Here is a 27,576-nt window from a genome sequence, read left to right as displayed (position 1 = left end):
TTCAGTTCGTTTTTAAGGCAACAAGCCAAAATCTACATTGGAGGGGAACCTCCTATGCAAAGAAGAATTTAAAAGGTAAAACCAAATGCATAGACTGTCTCCATAGCACTAAAGAAAAGCCAGGCCCATGTGTCTTTTCATCATATGTATACTATTCGAGCATGGAATTTGGAATCTTCCGAGAATGCCATCCTGAGAATAAAAACTTCATTTATTAAAGACTAGCTGATATACCCAGTATTGCCTGGGTCCCTGAATAACATGTATTTGATAACAAATATCTCTGCAACTTATTTGCCTTTAAATTGGTAGATTTTTCATTTTGGCAAGGAGTGTAGGAAACAGCTGTGTAGCTTCAAAGGTTGACCACTCAGTCCATGAGAAATATATTATTATACAAAGTGTTTTCTCACAATGGCTGCCAAAGGCTGGTAAGGCTGGCCTCCCACCCAAGGCATGCTGGAGTTGTAAGCATAAGCCTATGTTTAGATTTTTCTGGTATGTTGTATAGCCAGACATATCAGCATGCCAAATTTCTAACTCATGTGGAAGTGGGTAAAGATTTCCAGACATACAAACCCACATACATACTTTCAGCTTTATAGGCAGAGACTTCCTAATTGTTCTACAGAGCAATCGTCAAGCCTACCATAGGATGCGGCAGATACCCTCCCTCCCCAGGATTACAGAAAGCTCCACAGTGGCTCCTCCCCTGTGATTGGAGCTGCACAAAATCTCTGGATTCCAGTGAAGATGAAGCACAGCCATGCATTATCATCTTAAAATGATAACAAGCAGTACCCTTTCCCTAGGGTGAAAATACAGTAGCAACAAAAACTAATATATGCAGCTTTTCAGCTGCAATCCCAGAGCAAAATAACATACCTTTTTAATAATCTATTTGGTCAAAGAACATGTAACCATGGCCAATAGAAGTATCTAGTTGATGGGGTATTAATTCATATGCTCACTTTATTCCTTGGGCTACTGCTGCTCATATAAACAGAAATTATATAAATCATGCTTTATCTTATTTTCCTGGTCTTCTTGATCAGAGGATGGGTCTGATCACTACCACACAGTTGAAGTCTTATGTCTGGACTTTACTGGAGCCTTAAAATGGTTGTAAAGTAGATAACAAACCAGAGGAAGGAAATAGAAGCATGCTGCATTCTTCTAATTTTAGAACCAAGCAACAGGGAAAGGGGAAAGTACTGATATGACACACCTTGCTGAAAGTTTTGTCAACTTCGTCTTTATTAACTTTCTCATTCCACTCCTAAACAAGCATCACATTTTATTGCTTCCATAATGTGATAAACACACACACACATTTAGTAGTAGACAATGGTCTTGCTCCAAAAAGGTTTACAAATCACTGTCCACAAGTATTTCTTAACAGTGGAAAGGGGCACACATTAAGCAGCAATAGAGAAAAAACTTTTACCCACAACACAAAAGTAAACTAGTACAAGTGCAAATCACAAGAATTAGAAATAATAGTTAGCAATACAGGCTACTAAACTTTATAACTGCAACTATGACAGCTCTGACATGTAATAATTTAGATCGCTAAAGAAACAGCTTGCTTTAAAAAAATGAATCCATTATCTTTAGGATCATGTGGTCTTTATTTCTACCTCCTGAATCCTTTTAAGGTGATCTATCAGTGGCAACAAAATATATAGCCTGATGAATCTGGAAACCTAGGGTTGTATCCAATGTTTGTCTAACACGTCACATTTCTGCAGTTCAAAACAAAATATTATAAAAGGAACTTGCATGCAAGCAGCCTCCGTGTGAACATAAACACAGTTTCATAAGCTTTTGGGGAAACAATGTGAAGTCGGAGTACTCGGATAGCCACAATTATTTTGGTGATCGCAGCTGCACTTTCCAGATACAATGATAATGGAAATGACTACATCTATTTCCATGTACCCATGTTCACCTGAATGTTTCTCTATCTGGTCATGTACACAACTCCTTGAAGAAGGAACCAGCCCCTATTCCTTCAACATGAACAAAATAGTTTGTAGAAAATCTTCAGATCTACTGTATTGTCTTAGGATTGTCAGAATGCAATATTGTATATTGTATTAAATGGTAAATCTATTTTACTTTTACAAAGTATTCTTTGCTACCATCAAGCTTTTTATGTTTTCACAGCACAAAACTATACTGTTAAGTGGCCCAACTACACATTTAGAATGATTTTTTTCTTAAAGCTGAAACATATTGGCCCAGTTCAGATGTAATCATGCCACTCTGATTAATCAGGATTTATCAGACAGGGAACAAACCACACACACATGCAGTTCCTCCTCACTCCTCCCTCATGCAGCCAGCTTCAATAAAGCTTTCCTACGTTCTTTAATCCAGGTTTGCCACTAGGAAAGCATGGTTTAAGGGCTCCATCCAAACCAGGATCAAAACCTGTTATTGGGGTGCATGGGCATACTCTGGATGTCCCAGAACTAGCTGAGGAGAGTATTCAGTTTTGCTGAATCAAGAAACACGAGGGAAGAAGCATATGGCTCATTCCAAGTCCAATGAACAATGGTGTAACTTTCTAGTAAACTTTCTAGTATAATTACATTTGAATCAGACCACTGCATTTGAAAATGAGCTGTGCAATCCTCTACATACAATAGAACTTATCCAGAGATAAGTCCATACAGGATTTCCACTTAAAAATGAAAAAATGTATTAAGTTTTCGTTATTATACCTGAACATTACATCCCCATAGGATTACATAGCGATCTGAAATTAAGGAATGCTTCTTTACATTGTTAATATACTCAATAGGGAAGATACAAATTATTCCCAATTGCAGTAAAGTTTGCAAAATATTTGCAACACAACTGGCATCTTACAAACTCTAGAAATCCCCTCAATAAAGATTTCCAATTATGATTATTAGCACGATTAAGAGTACACTGACTGAAACTGGATATGTTATATCACCTTGTGCTTTACTAATATTTTCATTTGATGGTATATTTAAGTATTGTTTTTTTTTAAAAAAAAACAATAGTCTAGCCTATTACTTAAACTTTGGTTTGCTGCTTTTATTGAAAATTATGTTTGTGTATGTTGTTAAACACTGATCTTTTTAACAGAAGGATGCTCAAGGATAATATATAAAGTAATTTTCAGGCAACATGCATTAAGGATGTTGCAGATTTTAGGTTTTGCGTTGGCATACCCCCTCCAAAAAGCAGCATCCAGACATATCAGAATGAGGCATCAAGTTATCAAATATCGTAATAAAGCCTCAACACTGATGCTGCTGTGCCCTGCATAATGTGCTAGAGGCCATCACACAAATTGTGGAACAGGTGTACAAATTCATTCATCATCATAATGATCCCCACTTTTCCTGAGCTCGGGTGGGATTGTTCCTGCCATCATCATTTGGATGCCTTTAAGCATAGCTGAAGCTCAGCAGTACATCACAGACCAGCACTTGTCTTTCCTCCGAGTTGGGAGAGGCAAGATCATAATTGCTCATTTTAGCTGTGAAGGCTACCCAAACTGTGAAACCCAGAGTGGCAAGATGTAACTATTATTTGGGAGACCAAAATGTCCATTTCAGAATTAAAATTCAAAAAAATGGATGGAATTTCTAATATGACAGTCTTCCTTGTGTTTCTTAGCAATGGACAAGAAAAGGTAGGCCCATAAAATTTCTTATAGATTGCAACCCAAATGACACACAAATGATGCTTGTCAGGGCTCAAATGGACGGATTCAGCATATCCAATCACCACAAAACCAAAAGTGCTAATCCCTGTAATCCAAAAGGCAGATTGAGGGAATAATTAAGGCAGTGTGGGTGCTCTAGTTCACACTGAAAAAATGCTACACAAGTCATTTTATGCAGGGATGTGTAGAATAGAGCTTCCAGTGGTTTAGATAAAGAACCAATGTGACAAACTCTCATGAAGACATACCCTGAAATACTCTGATATACACACTTGAGTCTCTTCAGCTTCCAGTATCCTTGACGCATATATAGTGAATCTAGTTTTGAAAAAGCTAACATTAAAAAAAAATTAGCTTCCAATGAAGCCACTTCAAGGGAAAACTCAAATGACATTGAATACGTGATCACTGTACCGCCACACTATGAAAAAGAACGTTTATCTTATTTAGAACAGTTTTAGCCAAGAATTACTTTTGTGTAGGTTTTGATACCATGAACCAGCAGCTCCAAGTATATGAGTTGCTCTATTTTCTCTAAGACAATGCCCCCACCCAATTCAGAGAGGAAAGTACGGCTCTATTCCATATAGACTTTTGGGTTATGCCCTAACACATTTTGCACATAGCAAATTACCCTTGCAAAAATACTTTATTGCACAAATATTGAACAGCAATAAAAATAGATGTAGATATTGAAATGAAACCCTTCACCAACCCCTCAAATCTCTGTCAGGGTGTACTATGCCATCGCAGGGGAAAGGGATTTTGAAAAGCATTTTATTACAACATTAAAATAAGACATTCATTTCCCATAAATGAGATGTCTTCAATATTGTTTAGTATGCCAGATAACTGATTACTATTAGATGCTACAGTTTATAGGTAATGTGTGCAGCCTAGGAAATGTCTACAATGTTCAAATGTTACCAAGGGCTAAAAAAGATGAGTCACCATTCACACAATTAGTAATAGCATTAAAAGCTTTTTTAAAAAGTAAATTTCAGGAATGGGGGGGCATAATGCAGATCAGGACACTGGTAGGAAGGCTCATGCCCTTCCTGTCATTTCCCCACTGTGGTCCTGATCCGTCTATCTGTGCCATTCCCCCACCACCCATCCTTACTATTTACACTAGAAAAAAGCTCACATTCACTCCAATTGGAACTTTTCTGGCAATGCACATAGCAATGGGCAACAGTCCAAATCAGGACACCAGGGTCCTGATTTGGACTGCCCCCCCCCATCAACACACACCTGCAATATTCTTTTTTAAAGCTATTCGTGCAATTGCGAATTTGTTTGGCCCGAAGTTGCCATGTAGAATTGTACAGGGTGGATGAGTCTTTAGATGTTCTGCTGCTGTGCTCTTAATTTTCCTCACCGGCAATGTAATTAGTAAGTCAATTATCTATTGGCAAGAGGGAGTATGAATTTTGCTCAATTCTGGTATCCGTTCTCATAACAGCAGCCAGTACATGCTTGAAACTATTCAACAATGAGACATCCCCAGCTACAAAGCCTCAGGGATGAGGCTCAATGCAGTAAGTCAAAGGCACTTTATTAAAAAAAAAAAGGTTTGAAATTATCACCCCACCCACAAAATACACATATATGAACCCCAAGGTTAGCTACAAACCAAGCTAGTTTAGAAACATTTTATACAAGGCTTAGATTTTCAATTGGTGCAAAATCCTACTGCCTAGATTGTCTTGGAATATGTCATCTAAGTTGCCTTCCTCAATATATGAAAGAAATGTACAGAAGAAAGAATTCAGTTAGTGCTGATTATCCTCTTTAAATACTTTAAGCCCTAATATTCTCAAGTTTCTATGTCAGCTGTCAGTTTGTTAGCTGACATAAAAAAGGAAGAAAGATAGGCCAACAGTTGATATGTGAAGACAACTGCATAGTCTTAAATAAATATAATAAAGGAGAAATTTGTTCAGCTTAAAATGGCTATGGTATCTTTCAAAGACTCATTTAAAAAGGAAACTTTAATATTGCAATTTCTAGCTACATACTAAATAAAACACAACTAAATAAAAAGCTTTATGGAATAAGCTTTAAAAAAAAGTGAAGATTGTTCTCACACATCAAAATAATTTAACATTTTTATATGTCTTCTTTTCAGAGGGGGTACACAGTAAATAGCCAAATGTCCTATATAGAAATGAACAAATACAATCCAACAGAGAAATCCAAAACAAAGCTATTTCTATTTATGAAACATCACAAACCTCTTACTGTAAACTAAACATGAGTCAAATTGCGGGGTGGATTGCTATTACTAGACAATATGATGCAGCGCAAGAACCCTTTTCATCTTTTACCAGGTATAAAAAAGTTGTGAGGTTTTGTGATCCAGTGAGGATCTTTGTATTTAAGACGTTCTTACCTGTAGCAAATAGTGTACAGTCCTAAATAAGTGTTGATTGTCCAAGCTCTCTATTGATTTTTAATAAAAAAAAATAGATGTATAAAACTTTGATCATTAAATGAAGTTTTTGGTTAAATATGAGAATTCCAGCCAAGTGCATAATTTTTATGTGCAGAATCAAAGGACCACACATTACTATTTTTCATTTTTTAAGGCAAGGACTATGTCATAATCCAGGAGATGTCTTTTAACTTTTTCATGAAACTTCTCTCTATATTGGTTGAAGTACATAATACTTTCAGGTTTTTCTTCAAACCAAAATTTGTCAAAGTCATAAGCCAAATAACCTGTGAGGATAAAAAAGAAAAACCTAAAACATATGTTGAGAAAACACATTATTTACTATAGCGACATTTCAAAATCTATCCATTATTAAAACTACTTTTGCTTGAGTCTCCAAATACTCTGGCTAAAATCAAACGACCTACATTAGACACATCTAAAAATTTAGGCACCCCCATTATTATTATTATTATTATTAAAAAGCTTTTATTATTGAACATGAATCTTGAGTTGGATCCACATGTGAGTGGACTGGTGGGGGAAGACTTCTGCATATTTGCATACAACAAAGATGGGCACATATACAAGAGCATGTGAAAGCTATTAAAAGGAGTAGGCATCATTTAACAGTCCTTTTGTTCCATCACAGATTCTTCATATTTTTAGGGCAAACGTGTATTATTTCTAGGGAAGACAGCAAGCTAGTACAGGCCACAACTGGAGATACTTCTTTCTCCAGGTTTGGCTATCCTCTTGCTTTTCCTCACAAGCAGTCAGGTGAAGCCTACTAACTTTTCTGCTCAGGGAAGAGACAGAATGAGTATGCAGACATCAAAGAAGGCTACAGTGGGTGGGGAGCATCATTACTCAAAGTGGGGTTTTCTCTATGGTGGCCTGTGGGGTAAGCAGATTCTAGAAGGAAGTTCTGCAACTGTTTCCTCTGGAAGAAAACAAGCCTGCTCCAGTCTTCTGGGGACTAATATTGGTGGCAAAAGGCTTGAATATTTATCTTTCTTCTTCTGGAAACTAATGTGTGTCTCAGCTCATAGAAGGTCAGCCGTAATCTATAAAGAAGCATGTTATGTTTACTGAAAATGTGTTGAAACCTCAACTTGGGCCCTCAAGATGAGGTAGCACTGACAGGCTCTGCATAGATTTCAACATGCTGCATATCTCTGCATAAATTTCCACGGTTGATTATCGAGGGGGTACTCCCCACATGACATGATTATAAATCAACCATGGTGTAGATTAACGCCAGCATCAAGTTGACTATTAGTCAACGGTGTGTTTGACTGACACTTCCCCCCCCCCGCCCCCGTCTTCCCACTGGTATTTAATTTATTTATTTATTACATTTCTATACCGCCCAATAGCTGGAGCTCTCCATCAGCCATTGTGAGTTCTGCCAGCTCAACTAAAGCGGCAGCAGCCGCTTTGGTCACTCTTGCCAGGGGACTCTGTAGTTACCAAAAATAACCTACTGTGTGTGACGAAATAGGCAACAGTGCCACACAACACAATAACCAACGATTGTTCAAATAATCAACTCTGCACAGTTGGTTATTTGTGTTGTTTTTTTGCGTTAGTTATTTCGGCCAAATAACCAACCGTGGTGTGAAAAAGTCACGACAGATGACACAATAACCAACCATTGACTATTTAACCTACCACTGGTTATCGTGTCATCTGAATCCAGTCACTACGTTCTCTTTTCCAAACTTTCTGCAACAACAACAACACTTTTAACACTTAATGCAATAGTGAGAACCATTTGCCTCTAGGTTCAGGAAAAGCAGCTACCAAAAATACAGAACCTGGCTATCCTTATAAAAGATTCTTGCAGATACTTACAATAAAACTGATGGAAGTCTTTCAGTTGTGGTACACCAGGAACCAGATTGTAGAAGTGAGTTTTTAAAAAGCCATTCTTTAATAAACTATAAGCCATTTCTGTCAAATTGATCCCGACTATTGCATAGGAGTATCTGCAACACACATACATTCTTATCACTACAGCAATTGAGTCTCTGTACTTTAAGCACTATTAACATCCAAAATTACCAAAGAAATACTGAACTAGCAGTCTCAATGGTGCTTTTAACTGTCTTGACATCTTTAATATATTCATCCACGTATAAATGGTTAGCTTCAGCAATATTGCAATATCTGGCATTCCACACTGACAGCTTTTAGGTAATAGTTTTTAGTTTTAATTTTGTCTTTAAACTTGTTTAGGTGAAATGCTTTGCACATATTCAATGTGAAAGGTGATATAAAAATCCTGCAAATAAATACACATAAAGCCCTGATTAAACCTCAGGGTAGGTAAGGGAAGAGTAGAGGAGGAGACAGTTTTGTCAGAATGCATGACACCTGGACCCAACAGGTTAATCTATCTGTAGACCAGAAAAGGGAGGTGAGACAAACCATAAGACTAACTGATAAAGAATTATTTCTTTATTTGGTATCTCTAAAAATTACTGTCTTATTCTCACAAATCTTCTCCCACACATCCCTTTAAAAACAGAAGATAACTATACTTTGAGATTTTACAGACAGGCCTGTTTTTTCAATGTTAGGAATCAATAATGACAATAGTTTTATTAAGAAGTAGCTTACCCCAGTTTTGGATTATTTGAATGAGAAAGGATTTGACGAGCTTCGCGTGGATAATGTTTACTAAAGTATCTGAAAATATATATAAATATAAAGTAATTACTTCAGTTTACAAAAGTCTACTTATGCTAGATGTGATAAAAATTACTGATATTTCAGAACATAAAAAATAACCATTGTGCTACCAAAACAGCTGTTCTCCAGTGTAATTAAATGAATTAATAATATCATGAACACTACGATAACAGCTTTTGAAATTAGACTGGCATGTTGGATTTTGAATACTGAATCCAGTAAGCATTGGCTCACTTCTCTTCTCAATACCCAATTATATCAGCAAAAGCATACCTGTTATTACATAGAAACATCTGATTTTATATCATGGGGAAAGGTTTTGACTTACAGAAGATTAGTTAATCCCAGCATGCCCATTCCTCTGAAGTCCGTTTTAGGGTCATCACCTTGGAAACCAATGTCACACCACTGCTTCGTGATTCTAGCCTTCAGTTTTTCATGGGGCATCAACAAATTCCAAAGCTGCATAAATATGCCTCTGTTAACAGAATTATCAATATTTTCCTAACCTCGTCCTGAGGTATCAATACAAGTCTCAAAAAATAGGATGCATAAGTATTCTGAAACAGTCACAGAAATCTATTAGCAAGGAATGCTTTACTTTTTGGTTGCAATAAACTAAACAAATAAAAATCTGTCATACTGATGAGACACTCGGTTGTAGGCATAGCACTCTCCTGCCCACCACAGACTCCCTGCTCATTTTAGCAGAGAGAGTAGGTCTATGTGCACACAGTTTTCCTCCTCCTATCAAATTGAGTATAGCAGCCCATCCAGGAATTTCATATAAGTACAGGATTAAATGCCAAACTTTCATTGAGTCCAGGATGGTATCTCCAGCAACAGCCAGCTGGATACTTCTCAGAGCTCACAAATAGGGCATGGTATGACTGTCATTGCTGGCTGTATGTCCCCAATAATTAGAGACATACTACCACTGAACAGGGGGTTGTAACTTTTAAATAATCTTTTTAAGTAACAAACAGCCATTTATACTTTATCTGTCCATGGATCTGTCTAAGTCTTTTAAAACCCATCAGCGTATCCCATGGCAATTAATTCTATGAATTATGTTGTATGAAGTACTTCCTTTTACCTGTTCCAGACGTAATTTTAAACAATTTCATTAAGTGCCCTTGTGTTTTGGAAATATTATGAGAGACATTTTTTCTACTGACTCTTTCCATGCAATTCGTAACTTTATGAATCTATATCATTGGCAAGAGGAGGTGAAGCAGTGGCCTTACTATACTGCCAACTACCAAGGCTAATCAGAGATGTGCAGCTTCAGTAGATCAAAGCAAATGTGTTAATTATGATCATGAAGTCACTAATGTAGACTTGTTATGTACTTAACAAGTCCAAAAGTGTAACTTCATGATCATAATGAACACATTTGTTTTTGATCTACTGAGACACAAAGAGGCACTTAAAACCAATCAATCATTTTCACCTCCATTAGTTGTTCCTCATGTTCTTTATTATCTGAGTTATAGGGCTGTTTTCTCAGCTCTTCTACAGCCAAATAAAGTTTCTCGTAGCCAGATATCTGCAGCAAACATAATTGTAGCTTCAAGGCAAACCTGTAATACATGGACAACACAGAGAGAATTTTAAGTAATACATCTATCTGCAACAAAAATGGAACATAGTTATTTCTGCTAGTTGCATGTTACACTTGAAAAGTGTACATAATACACAGCTTTGATTTCTCAGACCATCAAGCTTGCCATTCCAACAACTATGACGAAGATTGTTCAGTGTGCCCAGTTTTGTGCCTCAGTTACTGTGTTTTAAGTACTACAGAACTGAATTTGTGTTTAGGAAGAATTTAAAAACTTCCCATGATTCTTCTATCTTCATGTAAAGCTGTTGAGTTCAATTACACCTTTTCAACTAAGACCTTAATAACTCTCACAAAATGGTCATGTTCACATTCTCTTTGACTGAAGTCTCACCTACTGAAGTCTAAAATATAAACACCAGATGCCCCTTGTAGTAAAGGATACCATAAACTTAGTTCATGCATAATGTCCAATCTCTGGTTTGGCTGTTGTGACTAGGGATGTGCTCCGCTTCTCCGCGAACCGGAGAAGCAGGAGCGGAGCGGGGGGCTTCGCCTACCCTTAAGGTGGAGGCGAAGAGGATTGGGGGACCCGCGGAGCGTTGCGAAGCGGATTGAGGTGAAGGCGGATCCTTCGCCTCGATCCGGAGCTCCGCCAAAAAGGTAAGTGGGGTTTACTTGGCTCTGCCACAGTCGTTGCCGCCCATGCGGCGACAGCAGCAGGGCCAGGTAAACCCCCCTCCTTCCTCTCTCTTACTTCCGTCCGTTCGCGGTCCCGCGGCTGCTTCAACTGAGCCCGAGTCTTCCTGTTTGAGTCCTTGGGCTCAGTTGAACCAGCCGTGGGACCGCGGACGGACGCAGGTAAAGGAGAGGAGGGAGGGGGGTTTACCTGGCCCTGCCGCCGCCGCCCATGCGGCGACGGCGGCAGAGCCAGGTAAGGGACCAAGGGGGAGGGGGGGTCTTACCTGAGTCCGTCACGGCCCATCCCAGCTTCACTAGAGCCCTTGGCTCAACCAGGAAGTGTAGGCTGCAATCGGGGCCTATAGTTCCTGGTTGAGCCGCAGGCTCTAGCGACGCTGGGATGGGCCGCAATAGACACAGGTAAGGGGGAGGGGGGGCCTTACCTGACGCCACTCCCCGCCAGTGCGGAGCTCTGATTCGGAGCCAGAACTCCGCAGCGGAGCGGAGTGGCCCCCAAGCGGATCAAGGCGGGGTGGAGCGGGCCTGATCTGCAATTTGCGGATCGGCCGCGAAGAGGATCGGGGGGTTCGTGCACACCCCTAGTTGTGACTGTGCCCACAAGCTTATACACTCCCTCTTCCTCTTGCACATTTCAATTATGTTCCTCACTTTTCTGATTCAGGGAAATCATTTGCCTTCAATCCAGAATTGGAAACAAAACTTGCCTAAACCACAGTTTCGCCCCACACAAATCAAATGTAAGGATAAATTATGTTTTTTTCTGAACCATGAAGCAAGCAACACAATCTGCAAAAACCTTATGTCATTGCAGCCCCTTTTAAACGTGTCCCCTTTATCTCCTTTAATGTTTTGATTGCCCAAAGTCATTTGAATAATTTGAGGTTGCAGTGTATCAGTCACTAGATCATTGTGCAAAATATAGACCAATTCTGAGAGTGCATTAGTTGCCACCACTAGGTTACAATATTACTTACCACCCATAAATCCCTGAGAACCAAAATACTCATAAAGCCATAAGCTTTAGTTAGTTACAAGAACTGTGATATGCAGACATTATTCTATCAAGTTTTGACAAATCTTCTCATGTACCAAGAGTGTGGTACTCTTTCAGATATATTTGAATGGAATACAGTAGCCACCAATGATCTAAAACAACGAAGAATAACACGGAAGACAACAGCAAAACTACTACTGATTTCATCGAAGATGGACTCTACTAAGATCATGTTCTATTTATGTTAATAACACATATTTAAAATTACAATGTCTTAGAAGATGTCTTAAGGCTTAAGTTCAAGTCTTAGCAGCCACATTAGAATGTCTGGATTACACAGTATACATTAATTGCAAACTTTTTCAGCATTTTATAAAGATTGATCTATCAAACAATATTTGTGAGAATGAAACAAAATTACCAGTTTCAAAGAAAAGATTACAGAGATAGTAGCAGACATACCCTGTGTCTTTTTCTATATTAATTTTCTTTTCCTGTATGATTAGCGCTACACATTTTTCTACTTCATCTTCAGTGGCACACGCAGCACTTCGTAAAGCCTGATAAATACAAGTAAAACATCAAACTGTCTTTAGAGTCAACATACAATCCATTGATAATCCTCATTACTATAAGCTTCAGAGAATCTCAGAAGATTGTTAAAAAAGAAAGAGATCTGCCCATTGTTAATACCAAATAGATTAAAATGATGATGATGATGATGGCTGTCACCCAATTAAAGAAATCAATTGATGAATCATAAGTTTTTAATCAATCAATTGTTCACCTAAATATGCATTAATTCAGTTATGCATAAAACACTAGCTTAGCACCTGCCTTCTTAAGACTTTATGTAAGAAAGAAAGAAAGAAAGAAAGAAAGAAAGGGAGGGAGGGAGGGAGGGAAATGCTTCTAGGATGGTGCCTGGTTTGTTTCATCTTCTCATGCAAAGGGAGAAGCAAAAAAGCTCATGCACAGCACACTGCTCATTCACAGTAAACCAGGATATACACCAGCAATACTGGCATATAATTATGTAAGAATGGACAAGACACTTGCTCTCTCAATCATGGCTTATTCGAGCCAGCCGTGAGGGGCTGACTGGATGGATCAGGGGAGTGGTGAATGCATCTTTGTGGGATGGTGTGGACCTCACTGCCTTGAAGGAGGCAGTGGTACAACCACTCCTGAAAAAAATTTCCCTTGACACAGAGATTTATGGTAACTATTGTCCAGTCGCCAATACCCCATTTTTAAGCAAGGTGCTCGAGAAAGTGGTCGTGTATTAGTTGCAGGCACTCTTGGATGAAACTGATTATCTGGATCCATTCCAGCCTGGGTTCAGGCCTGTTTTTAGGATGGAATCGGCCTTGGTCACCCTGATGGATGACCTTCTTTGGGAGATGGAGAAGGGGAGTGCAACCCTGTTACTACTCCTTGATCTCTCAACGGCTTTTGATAGCATTGACCATGGTATCCTCCTTGAACGCACTGTTTTAGTGGTTCATACTTGTGGGGTCGGTTCCAGAAAATAGCATTGGGAGAATGTACTTCTGCCCCATGGCACTTGAACTGTAGGGTGCCACAGGGCACCATCCTTTCCCCAATGTTATTTAATATCTATATGAAGCCGTTGGGAGCAGTCATCAGGAGATTTGGGGCAAGGTGCCACCAGTATGCTGATTACACCCAGCTCTATTTCTCTTTTAACGTCTGAATCGGGATAGGCTGTGCACGTTCTGAACCAGTGCTTGGATAATTAAGGTTTGGATGAGGGCCAATGAACTGAAGCTGAATCACGATAAGTCAGACGCCTTGTGGGTTGGTGGTTCCCAGGTCTGGGAATTGGGGTGCTTGCCTGTTCTGGATGGGGTTGCGCTCCCTCTGAAGGAGCAGGCCTGTACTTTGAGGGTGCTCCTGGATCCATCTTTGTCACTGGAGGGCCAATGACCTCTGTGGTCTGGAGCGCCCATTATCAACTTTAGTTGGTATGCCAACTACACCCGTTCCTGGATAGGGATAGCCTAGCCATGGTCATTCATGCACTGGTAACCTCATGATTAGACTACTATTATGCATTCTATGTGGGGCTACCCATGTGTGTGGTTCAGAAACTGCAGCTAGTGCAGAACGCAGCAGCAAGGGTGCTCACAGGGACACCTAGCTCTGGTCATATAAAACCTGTGTTAAAAGAACTACATTGGCTGCCTGTTAGCTACCAAGCCACATACAGGGTTATGCTGTTATCCTACAAAGCCCTATACAACTTTGGACCAGCACACCTAGCAGACCGCCTTCCCTTATATACACCTGGACAACAACTACGATCCTCAGAGGAGATCCTACTGGCCATTCCAAAACGAACTGAATGCCGCCATGAAGAAACTTGGTGCTGGGCCTTTTCTGTTGGAAAACTCTCCCTCATGCAGTTCAGGAGGTGGAAAACGTAACATCTTTCAAACACCTCCTAAAAACATACCTTTTCACACAGGCTTTCAATGTTTTTTAACTTGGCTGGTTTTTATATTGCCTTTTAATTTTTAATATTTTAAATTTCTCTATACTTGTTATATTTTATGGTTTTTAACTGCCCAGAGAGATTCGGCTAATGGCCAGTATAAAAATGTAATAAATAAATAAAGGCAAAGTAATTTTCATACATGCCACAGATTATAGGTATATCTTTCAAAGTGCTCTGCTAGCACAACGTGCAACCCAATTCTATGCCTGTTTACTCAGAAGAACGCCCAACTGCGAAGAATCTTTTGAAGAGCCCTTTTTTAAAATAATAATAATAATAATAATAATAATAATAATACAAAGCCTCTGCAAGAGAAATTGTTGACTTCTTAGGGCAAGATCCAAAGAAAAGAACAACTAGTTTTATGTTTCAGATGCACACACACAAAGGCAGCAAACTGATTTTGAAATGAGTGTGTGTTTCCAAAGCAGTTTTGATGTGCCATGGAGGTTTTCAAAGCAAAAAACAATAGTCAAAAATCCTGCTTTATATACACAAGTCCTTGGTCTCACCTTTAGATCCTTGGCGTAGTATTAAAGATATCTTACCTTACATTTGGATGATTCCAATGAGTATTCTGTAAGAAGATAAATATGTATGAGTTCTTCATAAAATCTAAATTTTTATTTCATAAATTGTAGGAAAAGAATAGTAAATATGATTGTAACAATGGTTAACACTACCATGCAATGTTAAAAAACCATGTTAACAATCAACTAAATGCATATAAGCATGCATATTCATTGAATCTTGGTCCCAGTTTTTCTGTTCTTTTTATGGGAATGGGTGCTTTATGTCTGCTTGGCACTATGGAGGACTAGCGAACACCTAAATAATTTTCTTTGTTACTAATGTTGATGGTTTCTTCTGTTGTTGTTTTTAAACTGGCTTTTTCTTGCTCCTCATAAACTGGCAAAACCAGAGTTTCCTTACAGTTCAGATGTCCCTTACAGTTCAGGAGTATGTAGCTCCATTTGTTACCAAAAAAATTTAAAAAGTAAATTCAATTTGTACTTTTAATATACCAAATGTGATAATTTTATGCCAAACCAACTTGTACATAATTACATTTTATGTTCCTAAAGTAACAAGGTTACTTTCAATCTGTAAAAAGTGCTAATATTGCATTCCCCCCCCCAATTTTCCCAACATTTCCATTTCCCCTGGAAAAAAAAGGTTTTTTTTTCCATGGCTTCAAAATTTCCAGACATTTTACATCTCTAGATGGGGGTGACAAAGTCTCTGTTAGTGACTGACTAAGATTCCTAATGACAGAGGACAAGACAGGAAGAAGAGTATCTGGCTGTCATTGGTTGACCTGTTCAGATTTAAAGGAGAGGCAGAAAATCCAACAAATCATAGAAAAGGAGACAAAGAACTATGGAATCTACAAAAGTAGGACCTACAGCATAGTGAGGCAGATGTAGGGAGAAAGGGGGATGAGGATGACAGGTGGAAGCCTAGAGAAATGAGAAAGGTAAAACCAGAGTGAGGAGTCTGACGAAGGAAAACACGGAGAGAGACTAACTGGACAGGGACACATGGGCAGAACTGTGAAGAAGAAATTGTAAAAACAATAACTAAATCTTTGACTACAGGCTTTTAGTTTTAAACTTCTGCATCATAGCCAACACGGTGAAGAGAGATACTGTAAAAAAATGATACTCATAATACTGCACTGTGTATCGTGTCGGCTGTCTCCTGTGCTGAATCACCTATCTTGTGATTCAGATAGGTGTCACCCACAAATTAAGGAAATTAAAGAATGTTATTTTTTATGGAAGCTGCAAAACTTTCATATTATCTCTTATGCTTGACAAACTATATATTAAGGACATAATCCTGTGCATGTTTAGACCGGGGGAGGGGGATCCTATAGCTCCCAGAATGGTGGCTGGGGAGTGCTGGGAATTGTAGGACTTTTTTGCGATCTAAACAAGCAAACAATTACACCTTAAAATATAACAAACTGTTTATAATATTCTTGTATATTTCACATATATTTATTACCTATTTTTAGTGTCCTTTCTGCACTTTTCCTTGAGCCATCACAAATACGCTGCAGTTCACATTTTCCAGTGAGCTGTCTTAGGAACCATTTTAACCAAAACCGAAAGATATTTCTATACAAATACCGCCATAGGTGTACAATCATCTTCTACAAAAATGTACAAATCACAAAAAAGTGACTTATTATAACAAATACTGCAAAACTTAGGTTCACATACTAGACCTCATGGACAACTTAACGCCTATGTGCTTATTAGTCCCACTGAGTTGAGTGGAAAATAAGTAAATGTGTACAAGACTAGACTGCAAACCCTAAATTCCAGTTCTGGCTATTTCCAAATATTAAACTAAGGGCACATTCCACCCAAAGTTTTATATATATAAGTTCCATTTTTTAAGCATCTCCTTAAAGCAATAAGATTTAAAGGACAATCCTATGCATATCTACTCATAAGTAAATCCCATTGAGTTCAAGTAGACTTATTCCCAGGTGAGTGCAAATAGAACAGCAGCTTTAAAAAAATGCATTCTGCACTTATTTTCTTGCAAGTAAAAACTGTGTTGTTTCCCCAGGCTTTTTAATGTCTGAGTTTTGGCTATTTTGATCAGCTGCTTTTACAGCATAATCTTTTTATACACCATCCAGTTTAATGAGTCTTATTTCCAGGTAAATGGGTATAGGATTGCAGCCTTAATTACTAGTCTTTACTGCCAGTTTAATACACGGTTTTACGTCATACTGGTTTTATTCCTGTATTTTGCAAACCATCCAGGTTGAAGGGCAGTACATAAATATTCTAACAAATCCTTATTCCCCTATTTTTTTTTAAAAAAAAACTGCAACAATGGTTACAGAAATCTTAACAGAACAGGGCAAATTGATTTGTCACGAGTTACTCCCATGATTGGAATTTCACTCGTATTTTCTTGTTTTTTTCAAGACAAGCATATTTTTAAAAAGCACCCAAGTGCCAAGTTTAGCTGGCTTGTTTCTGCCCACCATCTAAACATTTTCGCGATATCTAAAAAAAAAAGCAGCAATAGTTTATTTCGGGAAGTCATTTCAAGCATTACCAAAAAACAAAAAAAAAACAAAAAATAGAAATGCCCCTCTCTCCTCCCCTTCTGTAATGTACCTGATCCCGGAAGCTAATATAAGGCCACTTCGTGGCAGCTGAACTTGGAATGGGGTGGAATCAGTACGCGGCCTTATCCCCACCCGCACCCCCACCCCATTTCCCAGGGTCCTCTTACCGCCCCCTGCGCGGTCTCCCGCCGCCCCTTCCCCCTCTTAAGCGGTAACAAACTCTGGTCACATCATCCCAGCGAATGCACAGGACAGCGAGCAGCGGCCTCACTCCACCTTCACCAGCAGATCCCTCCCACCCTAAAAGGAAGTTGCCTCCACACAGACCCGGAAGTGAGGGATGTGGCCCCGGTAGGAGGTGGCGGTATTTAACTGTCCTTTCTCAGAACAGTCTTTGAACGAACCGGCCGTTTCCCACCCATCCTCTTCCTTTCTTTTTTGTCCCCCACCTCCCTAAGAACAACATGAGATAGCTCGTCGGCCTCGGCCTCCATGGCGACCGTCCGAAAAAAAAGTAGACAGTCCCTGAGGGCGAAAAAGGGGGCGTATCTTCCGTGGGCGGCGCTACCACAGCGCAGGCGTCGAAAGGATGCGGGTAATCGCCGTTATCACCAAGGCAACGACCGCTCGCTCTGGCAAAGGGGGCGGGGCGGGTTCGTCTTGTCGCCGGCCTGTTGAGGTGCCGCTCTGGCAGCAGGAGGCGGCCGCCTGCTTTTTAAGACGTAGTGGGAAAGGGGCGCGTGGGAAATTGTTGGTGACGGTTGGGTTCGCTCGTCAGCGTGTGTTTGCTTCGTGAGGGCTCTTGAGATAAAAGCAGGGACGGGGAAGGGCCGTGTTTTCGTCCAGAGCGTTGAGACAACATCCCGGCCATTACTGGGAAGAAGAAAGGCACGAGGGAACCTCCTGAAAAGTTTTTAAAAACCCCAAAAAACTGGGATAACGTGAATTAGAGGGACGCAACAGAGGGGCCGTGTGCGCCGCAAGAACTCGAAGATGCAGCGTCGCAATTTATTTTTACTAACAATTTTATTTGGAGACATAATTTTCAAAAAAATTGAACAATGTTCGCATAATTATGAAATAATCATACATACTGGTTAATATAAAGCTCATTAGTACCAATGACATCCCGCATACTCGCGCTCCTTTCCCCTCACACCTGATTGATGTGTAAAAAGAAGTAAATGAGCACTGAGGTGCTACGTTGATCAATTCTTGTTAATAATACAGCATGCATCAGCCAGAGAAGGGGCAGTTGCAGGGCGCTCGCGTCCCTCCTTCCTGCCAGAAAGAACACTTAAGAGAATTTTGCTTCCACAGGCGGCTTTTATGGCGCCATTGCCTTGTCTCGTTCACAGAATGCTACGGATCCAGAAGATGTCTTCAACTGGTAGCCCTCCAGCTTCCAACTTTTTGCCTTACCCCCAATCCGATATCATCGTTTGTAACTAAAAACTGGTGCCTGAGTTTGCTTTTTTCTTCCTTCCCGACACCCCACCTCTGTTCCTTTTTTGGTGTGTGTCATGGCTTCTATTGTGAGCCTAAGGGCAAATACTGTCTTATTACTGATCTTGTAAACTGCTCTATGAGCTGCAGAGGTGTGCCTTTTTACCCACCTGAAGAGCAGTTTTTACTAAGAATAATAAACAGAAAGCTGCCCTATACCAGTTCAGACTTTGTTAGTATTGTTTGCTCTGACTGGCAATGGACTCATTCTACCTGGTCTGTTCTAAACTTTTCTGTTCTGGCTGGCCTTTGGGGGATAGCCTGGACCTCTGTTTATACGCTTATATATTTGGTGGTTTTTTTAAAATAAATAAATAAATCATATTTAAATGTTTTAATATTGTAGCATGTTTAATTATTTTTTAATTTTTGTATATCTCTGTTATAATAAAACTACATATTTTAATTTGTAAAGCCGCCTTGAGGGGGAAAGGCAGGATATAAATTATTATTATTATTATTATTATTCTTAGAGCTTATTATCTACATTTATATACTGCTCAACTGGCAGATATCATTGGAGAGATTTGCAATCATCAAAAGAAAATAACAATGTTATAACATCCAAAACAATTCAGCTTTCTCAGTTGTGCCCCCACACCTTTATTTATTTATTTATTTAAGAATTTTTATGCCGCCATTCAGCCAAAAAAGGCTCTCATGGCGGCTTACAAAAGTATTTCTTGACAGTCCCTGCCCACAGGCTTACAATCTAAAAGACATGACACAAAAGGAAAGGGGATTGGGAGGGAGGAGGAGGAGGGGGGAAAGGAAAGCAAATTCAGGCACTACAATCTTAGTTGGAAAGTTCAGCAGTTACAGGTGACAGCAGGAGGGAGGGGTGCTCTCAGCTGGAGCTGGACCCAGGCACGGTGGAGAGGTGCCTGGCTGCTGCTTCCTCCCTCACTGGTGGCCTCTCCAGAGACAGTTGGTAGCAGGAGGGAGGGGGCTCTCAGCTGGAGCTGGACCCAGGCACGATGGAGAGGTGCCTGGCTGCTGCTTCCTCCCTCACTGGTGGCCTCTGCAGAGACAGTTGGTAGCAGGAGGGAGGGGGCTCTCAGCTGGAGCTGGACCCAGGCACAGTGGAGTGGTGCCTGGCTGCTGCTTCCTCCCTCACTGGTGGCCTCTGCAGAGACAGTTGGTAGCAGGAGGGAGGGGGCTCTCAGCTGGAGCTGGACCCAGGCATGGTGGAGTGGTGCCTGGCTGCTGCTTCCTCCCTCACTGGTGGCCTCTCCAGAGACAGTTGGTAGCAGGAGGGAGGGGGCTCTCAGCTGGAGCTGGACCCAGGCACGATGGAGAGGTGCCTGGCTGCTGCTTCCTCCCTCACTGGTGGCCTCTGCAGAGACAGTTGGTAGCAGGAGGGAGGGGGCTCTCAGCTGGAGCTGGACCCAGGCATGGTGGAGAGGTGCCTGGCTGCTGCTTCCTCCCTCACTGGTGGCCTCTCCAGAGACAGTTGGTAGCAGGAGGGAGGGGGCTCTCAGCTGGAGCTGGACCCAGGCACGATGGAGAGGTGCCTGGCTGCTGCTTCCTCCCTCACTGGTGGCCTCTGCAGAGACAGTTGGTAGCAGGAGGGAGGGGGCTCTCAGCTGGAGCTGGACCCAGGCACAGTGGAGTGGTGCCTGGCTGCTGCTTCCTCCCTCACTGGTGGCCTCTGCAGAGACAGTTGGTAGCAGGAGGGAGGGGGCTCTCAGCTGGAGCTGGACCCAGGCATGGTGGAGAGGTGCCTGGCTGCTGCTTCTTCCCTTACTGTTGGCCTCTCCAGAGACAGTTGACAGCAGGAGGGAGGGGGCTCTCAGCTGGAGCTGGACCCAGGCATGGTGGAGAGGTGCCTGGCTGCTGCTTCCTCCCTCACTGGTGGCCTCTGCAGAGACAGTTGGTAGCAGGAGGGAGGGGGCTCTCAGCTGGAGCTGGACCCAGGCACGGTAGAGAGGTGCCTGGCTGCTGCTTCCTCCCTCACTGGTGGCCTCTCCAGAGACACCTTTGGAACTCCTTCCTCAGAGAAATATGCAAGGCTTCATCACTGCTGATTAAAAAAAAAGCTGAAGACTCATTTGTTCCAGGCTCCATTTTGTGCTTAAAAATCATTACCTGTTGCTGCTGGTGGTAGTGTGTGTGTGTGTGTGTGTGTGTGTGTGTGTGTGTGTGTGAGAGAGAGAGAGAGAGAGAGAGAGAGAGAGAGAGAGAGTTTAATGGCAGTTGTATCATCATATTTATATAACATTGTAAACTGCCTTGTCAGAGCAGTGTGGCCTGAACGATAGGTTAAGAATAATAATTGAAACAAAAATATTAAAACATAAAAAATATTAAAGAGCCAGCAGTAAAGTTATTAATCAGCGCAACAGATTAAATGCCTGCCAGAAGAGGGTCTTTTAAGAGCACAAGAAGAGCCGTGCTGGATCACACCAAGGATCCATCTAGCCCAGCACTCTGTTCACACAGTGGTCAACTAGCTGTCAGCCCGGACCCACAAGCAGGACACGAGTACAAGGGCACCCACCCACCCATGCTCCCAGCAACCGGTGTACATAGGCTTACTGCCTGCAAGCTGAACAAACCCAGCTGTTGTAACCTTCCCTCATAGGGGACTTGCCCCAGGCCCCTGATCACTTTAGTTGCTCTTTTCTGAACTTTTTCCAGTTCTACAATATCTCTGTAAGCACCTGTTGGAAAAATAAATTTAATGCTTAATTGTTGCCTGAAAATTGTCAGGGCAGCAAAAGTCTGTAAAGAGGATCAGAATAGAAGTACAAGCACATACTGTACGCATTTCCATGAGCAGACCCAGGCTACAATGTTTATGTTGTGGGAAACAATCTGAAAAGAGAGAAGAAAAATGATCAGCCTATGGACAGCAGCGGAAAGAATGTGGCAAACCAAATTAGTTCCAATGCAGGAGTGTGTTATTATTAGTTCCAGTGCACCTCAGAAACTGACAGTGGTAGGGGAAGACTGAGTCTGAAAGCTGTGAGGATATCCTAAGCCTGACTTTGGGATCACCAAATAATGATGTCCCCATAGTGAAAGATACTGAAAGGACAAATACATTCCCCACTGCAATGTTTGCCATTATGCTATTAGACAATGAAACTTCACTTTCAACTGAATTGTGGAAAGTGCTGCTGTTGGAACTGGTAAATGAAAAGACATGCAATAAATCATGTGGCCAGATGCTTATTATGTTGAATAAAAATACTCTGAATCTTGTGGAAAAGTGCAGATTTAAGGTTTACAACCCAAACAATAAGAATTGCTTAGAATTTGTTTTTTTTTTTTTTTTAATTTTTTTTTATTCATTTTCAACACTGTATAACATAGATAGACATTACCAATTATATATAAAACCACACACAATAAAAGAAAAACATCCAACATCTGCTACATACATATTGAATAAATGTTGAATACAAATATCAAAACTATTACATATACCTTATCATATTACAACATCTTCATTCTTAACATAAAAGTGCACCCCCCACCTCGGGATCATTCTTGAGTCCAAAATCTAATCGTTTCTTCTGCTGGTGGTTTCCCACTTCCCTTAATAAACACAAACACTAGGAACTGTTTCCAGATTCCTTCAAACTCATTTATTTTAGTTATGCCTTTTCTCCACTTAATATTACATGTCAATTTATCATTAATGGCTATGTCCCATACTTCTTTATACCATTCTTCAATAGAATATTCCCCTTGGATCTTCCAGTTCCTAGCTACCATCAATCGTGCTGCAACCAACAAACTCGATATCAACTCTATAGTTCCTTTTCCACACTTTATATCTTCAAATAGTGACAGCAATGCTATTTTTGGTGTTTGTTCTATTTTCATTCCCACTATTTCTTCAATTTCTGAAAACACCATCTTCCATAATCTTTGTACATATTTGCATTGCCACCACATATGTAAATACGTTCCTTTTTCCCCACAACCTCTCCAACAATTCGCTGAATGTTGATCATTTATCTTATTCAATCTAACCGGGGTTAGGTACCACCTCCATAAAATTTTGAAATAATTCTCCTTTATTCTTACTGATAAACTTCTCAACACTCTTTGTTTCCATAGTCCCTCCCAGCTCTGTCGCCCTATTTGTATCTTCAAATCTGATTCCCAAACCATTTTCTCTGTATTCTCTCTAAACTCCTTCTCTAACAATATTTTATATATTTCACTCATTAATCCTTTTGAGACTATACTACTTCCTTTTCCTTTCTCCTTACTTACTACTAATTCTTCAAACCTCGTCATCTTTCTACACTTTCTATTATCTTTAATCCACTTTTTATTCCATTGTTCTAATTGGCCGTATTCTAGCCATGATAACTTCTTCTCCTTTAACAAATTTTCCATATCCTCTCTTGTTTTAATATCTCTTAACCAATCCTTTAATTTAATTTTGTTTTTTTCTTTTAATATTTTACACAATCTACCCTTTAGATCCTCTGGGAAATTCTTTAACATTATTATCGGTGCTAAGGGAGAGTTGCTCGGAAGCAGCTTCCCTTTAAATTTACTCCAGATTTCCCACTGAGTCCTCAGGAGTGGATTGTCTATACTTCCAACCCACTTTCTTCCTCCATCTTTAAAAAAAACATTCTCCAAATTCATCTCTACCTTACTTATGTTTTTTTCTTCCATCCAATATAAATCTCCTACTCCCATAATTGCTTCTACAACATGTCTTAATCTATTTGCTACGTAGTATAATTTTATGTTTGGGAGACCCATTCCCCCCTTTTTTTGGCTTAGGTACCAATTATTTTTATTCACTCTTGCTCTCTTTTCTCCATTACAATATTTATTGATAATATTTTGCCAACTTTTTATCTCGGTTTCTGATATTTTTATAGGTAACATCCTAAATACAAAATTAATTTTAGCTAATATCTTCATTTTTATCAAAGCTATTCTACCAAACCAAGATAAATTTAATCTTTTATATTTCTCCAATTTCTCTAATACCTCCTTCTTTAACCTTGTTAAATTTTCCCTTTCTAAATTCTCTAAATTTTTTGTAATTTTAATTCCCAAATATTTAATCTCGTCCTTAACTTTCACTTCCATTCCCTTAATTACCAAATCCTTTTCTTCCTTCTTAGTATAGTTAAACAGCATCATCTCTGATTTAGACCAATTTATTTTTAACCCTGTAATTTCCTCAAATTCCCTCAGCTGATATTTAATTCTTTCTAATTTTCTTAATGGGTTCTTAATGGTCAATAAAGTATCATCCGCAAACATGTTTAACTTTATTTCCCTTACCTCTCCAATTCCTTCTAGCTCTTCATCCTCCCTTAGTGCCTTCGCCAAAACTTCCATAACCATTACAAACAGGACCGGCGAGAGCGGACATCCTTGTCTTGTTCCTCTGGCTAGTCGTATCTTTTCAGTAAGACCGTCATTCACCACCACTACCGCCGTATTTTTGGAATATAGCTGCTCTATTACATTCTTAAATTTAATTCCAAATCCCAATTTGTCTATAATACTCTTTAGTGCTTGCCAGCTCACACAATCAAAAGCTTTAAAAATATCCAATGCCATAATACCTGCCTTAATATTTGCTTTTTTAATCACATTCATTACATTCAAAACTCTACCCACTAAATTGTGCATATGCCTTCCTACCACAAAACCACATTGATCTGCTCCTATATATTCTGCCAAAAATTTATTTAGCCGTTTGGCCATAATAGATGTAAAAATTTTGGCATCCTGATTTATTAAAAAATAGGTCTATACGAGTCGGGATTAGTCAAATCTTTATCTGGTTTTGGGATCAGAATTATCACTGAATGTTCCCATGATTCAGGTATCTTCTCTCCTGATAATATCCTATTATAAAGTTCCATTAATTTTGGAACCAAATAATCTTTGAATACCTTATAATATTCTGGACCCAGACCATCTGCTCCCGGTGATTTACCAGTTTTTAATTTATCAATAACCTCTTCAACTTCTCTTTGAGTTATTGCTGACTCCATTAACTCCTTATATTCTAATTTTATTCCCTCCTTTATAAACCTTCCAATATACTCCTCCACCTTTTCTTGTTGAATTTCTTTACCCTTATACAATTCCTGATAAAATTCCTGGAAAATTTTTATTTTGGCTTTCATTGCATGACAATAATTCCCTCGACTATCTTTCAACGTTTCTATCCCATTCCTCCCTTTTTCTTTTTGTGTGAGCTTGGCAAGCAACCTCGAATTCTTATTACTGTTGTCAAAATATTCCCTCTTCATATACATTAAATTCTTTTGTACCTCCTCTATGTTTAAGTTTTCTAATTGTTTCTTCTTAGCTTGTATTTCCACTAATTTATATTTATCTTTAACCCGCCAATATCTTTCCTCCAAATTTTTAATTTCTATCTCTAACTTTTCCTGTTCCGCACATTGTTGTCTTTTTAATGTACAAGTTTCTCTAATACAGATTCCTCTTACTACGGCCTTCATGGTGTCCCAAATGACTGACCCAGCTGTTCCTCCTTTTTCGTTTATTTCCCATGACTCCGACAATTCTTTCTGAATTTTCTCTACTACTTTATTATATTTCAATATCTTTGTATTCAGCTTCCATCTATATGCCTCTTTATAATTTTTCTTAACTGTAAATTCTAAACTTAGCAAGGCATGATCAGTTACTTTTATTACCCCCATTTCCATCTTACAAATCTTCGTTGCAAGATCTTTTGAAACAAATATATAATCTATCCTGGAGTATGTATGATGAACTGGGGAAAAATATGAGAATCCAGGCCTATTCCCATTAAGTAAACGCCATGAATCTAGGTAATCATTTTCTTTTACTAATTTATTCAATATAGTCATATTATTCCTCGTTTCAGCCTTAGTGGGATTTGACCTGTCCCATTTATTATCCATAACCATGTTAAAATCCCCCGCTAATATAACATACCCCTCCTTGAATTCTTCTATTTCTTTAAACAGCTTTATAAAAAACTCTCTATGCCTCTCATTTGGGGCATAAACATTGATCAAGGTATAAACCTTTCCCTCAATTTTACCTTTTAACATAAGGTATCTGCCTTTATCATCTTTTTTCACTTCTTCTAATATAAACCCACTTTTTTTTGAAATCAGAGTAGCCACTCCATTTTTTTTTGATGTCCCTAATGACTTCTCATAATAGGCTACCCACCTTAATTTTATCATATTCGAATTCTCGGAGCCCTGGTGTGTTTCTTGGACCATTACAATATCTGATCCCTCTTTATTAAACAATTGTTCTATTCTCTTCCTTTTCACGACTGCCCCCAAACCTTTAACATTGAGTGTTGATACCTTTATCTTTTTATCCATAATCAGCCTTTTGAAATCTCTTCCGATCCCTCGTGCTCTGTAATTCAAATTTACTTACATAAAAACACAACCTCCATACATAATACCCCCACCCTCCTACCCCATAAACAAATACAACAACAATTATAACAATAAACCCTGACCTCCCCATCCACCCCCTCCCACCCCCCCTAATATCCCCCCCACCCCCTCTCCCCCCCCCTACTTTCCCCCTCCCCGTATCCCCGCGAGTCTATTACTCCGGCCTCCCAATTAGGGGAGAGGGGGGAGGCGGTGCCCCGCCATGGCGACCCAATCTCTGTATTTAACTAATTATAATATCAATTATCTCATAACAAACATTTCTCTTTACCCCCTCTCAGATGCTCCTGCTACTGCTCCATTCTCTTCCCCAGCTCCAACACTTCCATTCTTCATTAACCCCAATCTCTTCAGCAGCTCCCTTCCTTGCTCCAAAGAGGTTACTCTATGATCACTCCCAGCATAGGAAAACCTTAAAAAAACCGGGTAACCCCAAGCATATTTCACTCCATTTTTTATTAATGTTTCAGTTATTTGCTTGATGCTGCGCCTCCATTGGAGTGTTTGCTGACAAAGATCGTTGAAAACTTGCACTGCTTTGCCTTTATATTTGATCATGCTTAGAATTTGTTATTGTGGAAGGGGGAGACCATAGTCCACCACTGGGGAGCAAAGCCATACAACTGATTCAAGTACAATGTCAGAATATCTTGCATGCAATGCAGACCATTGACTCAAGTTATCCCACTGCCTGGATAATGGAAGCAGATATTAAAAGGATTTGGGGATGTTTTTCAAAGAGAAGGCTGGATAGTATGGAAACTAAAACTTTAAATAGGCTCTAGGGTGGAAACGCTGAGGACCCCCAAAAGAAGGGTAGCAATAGCTGAACTGTTGAATCAGGAACTGGCCAGCACACAAGCTAAAGGCATAATTGCCCCAGTAGATACCAGCATAGCATAGATCACAAGCCCAATCATCATACGAAAACCCTCAG

General features: G+C 39.7%; 2 protein-coding genes across 3 annotated transcripts in view; both read right to left on the bottom strand.

Annotated features, from left to right (window-relative positions):
• SCOC (short coiled-coil protein) overlaps positions 1 to 27,576 on the bottom strand; it is a 652,090-nt gene that overhangs the window by 513,480 nt on the left and 111,034 nt on the right. The gene's annotated exons all lie outside the window — the stretch shown is intronic.
• On the bottom strand, positions 1,240 to 18,191 carry ELMOD2 (ELMO domain containing 2). 2 transcript variants are annotated; one of them, XM_063136381.1, is made up of 9 exons: positions 18,171 to 18,191; positions 16,635 to 16,782; positions 15,173 to 15,201; positions 12,566 to 12,663; positions 10,297 to 10,426; positions 9,172 to 9,305; positions 8,772 to 8,840; positions 8,004 to 8,137; positions 1,240 to 6,433 (listed from the first exon to the last, which is right to left on the bottom strand). In XM_063136381.1, exons 2-9 carry the CDS (start codon positions 16,777 to 16,779, stop codon positions 6,282 to 6,284), a joined length of 891 nt encoding a protein of 296 aa, XP_062992451.1. In that variant the 5' UTR covers positions 16,780 to 16,782; positions 18,171 to 18,191; the 3' UTR covers positions 1,240 to 6,281. The 2 variants fall into 2 exon arrangements, with proteins under 2 accessions (XP_062992451.1, XP_062992452.1); XM_063136382.1 differs by lacking the exon at positions 18,171 to 18,191 and adding an exon at positions 17,889 to 18,119.

This window comes from Elgaria multicarinata, chromosome 10 (assembly GCF_023053635.1).
Source record: "Elgaria multicarinata webbii isolate HBS135686 ecotype San Diego chromosome 10, rElgMul1.1.pri, whole genome shotgun sequence".
Taxonomy (NCBI): Eukaryota; Metazoa; Chordata; class Lepidosauria; order Squamata; family Anguidae; genus Elgaria; species Elgaria multicarinata.
Note: the sequence above shows the minus strand (reverse complement) of the source record. Positions and strands in the feature narration are given on the sequence as shown.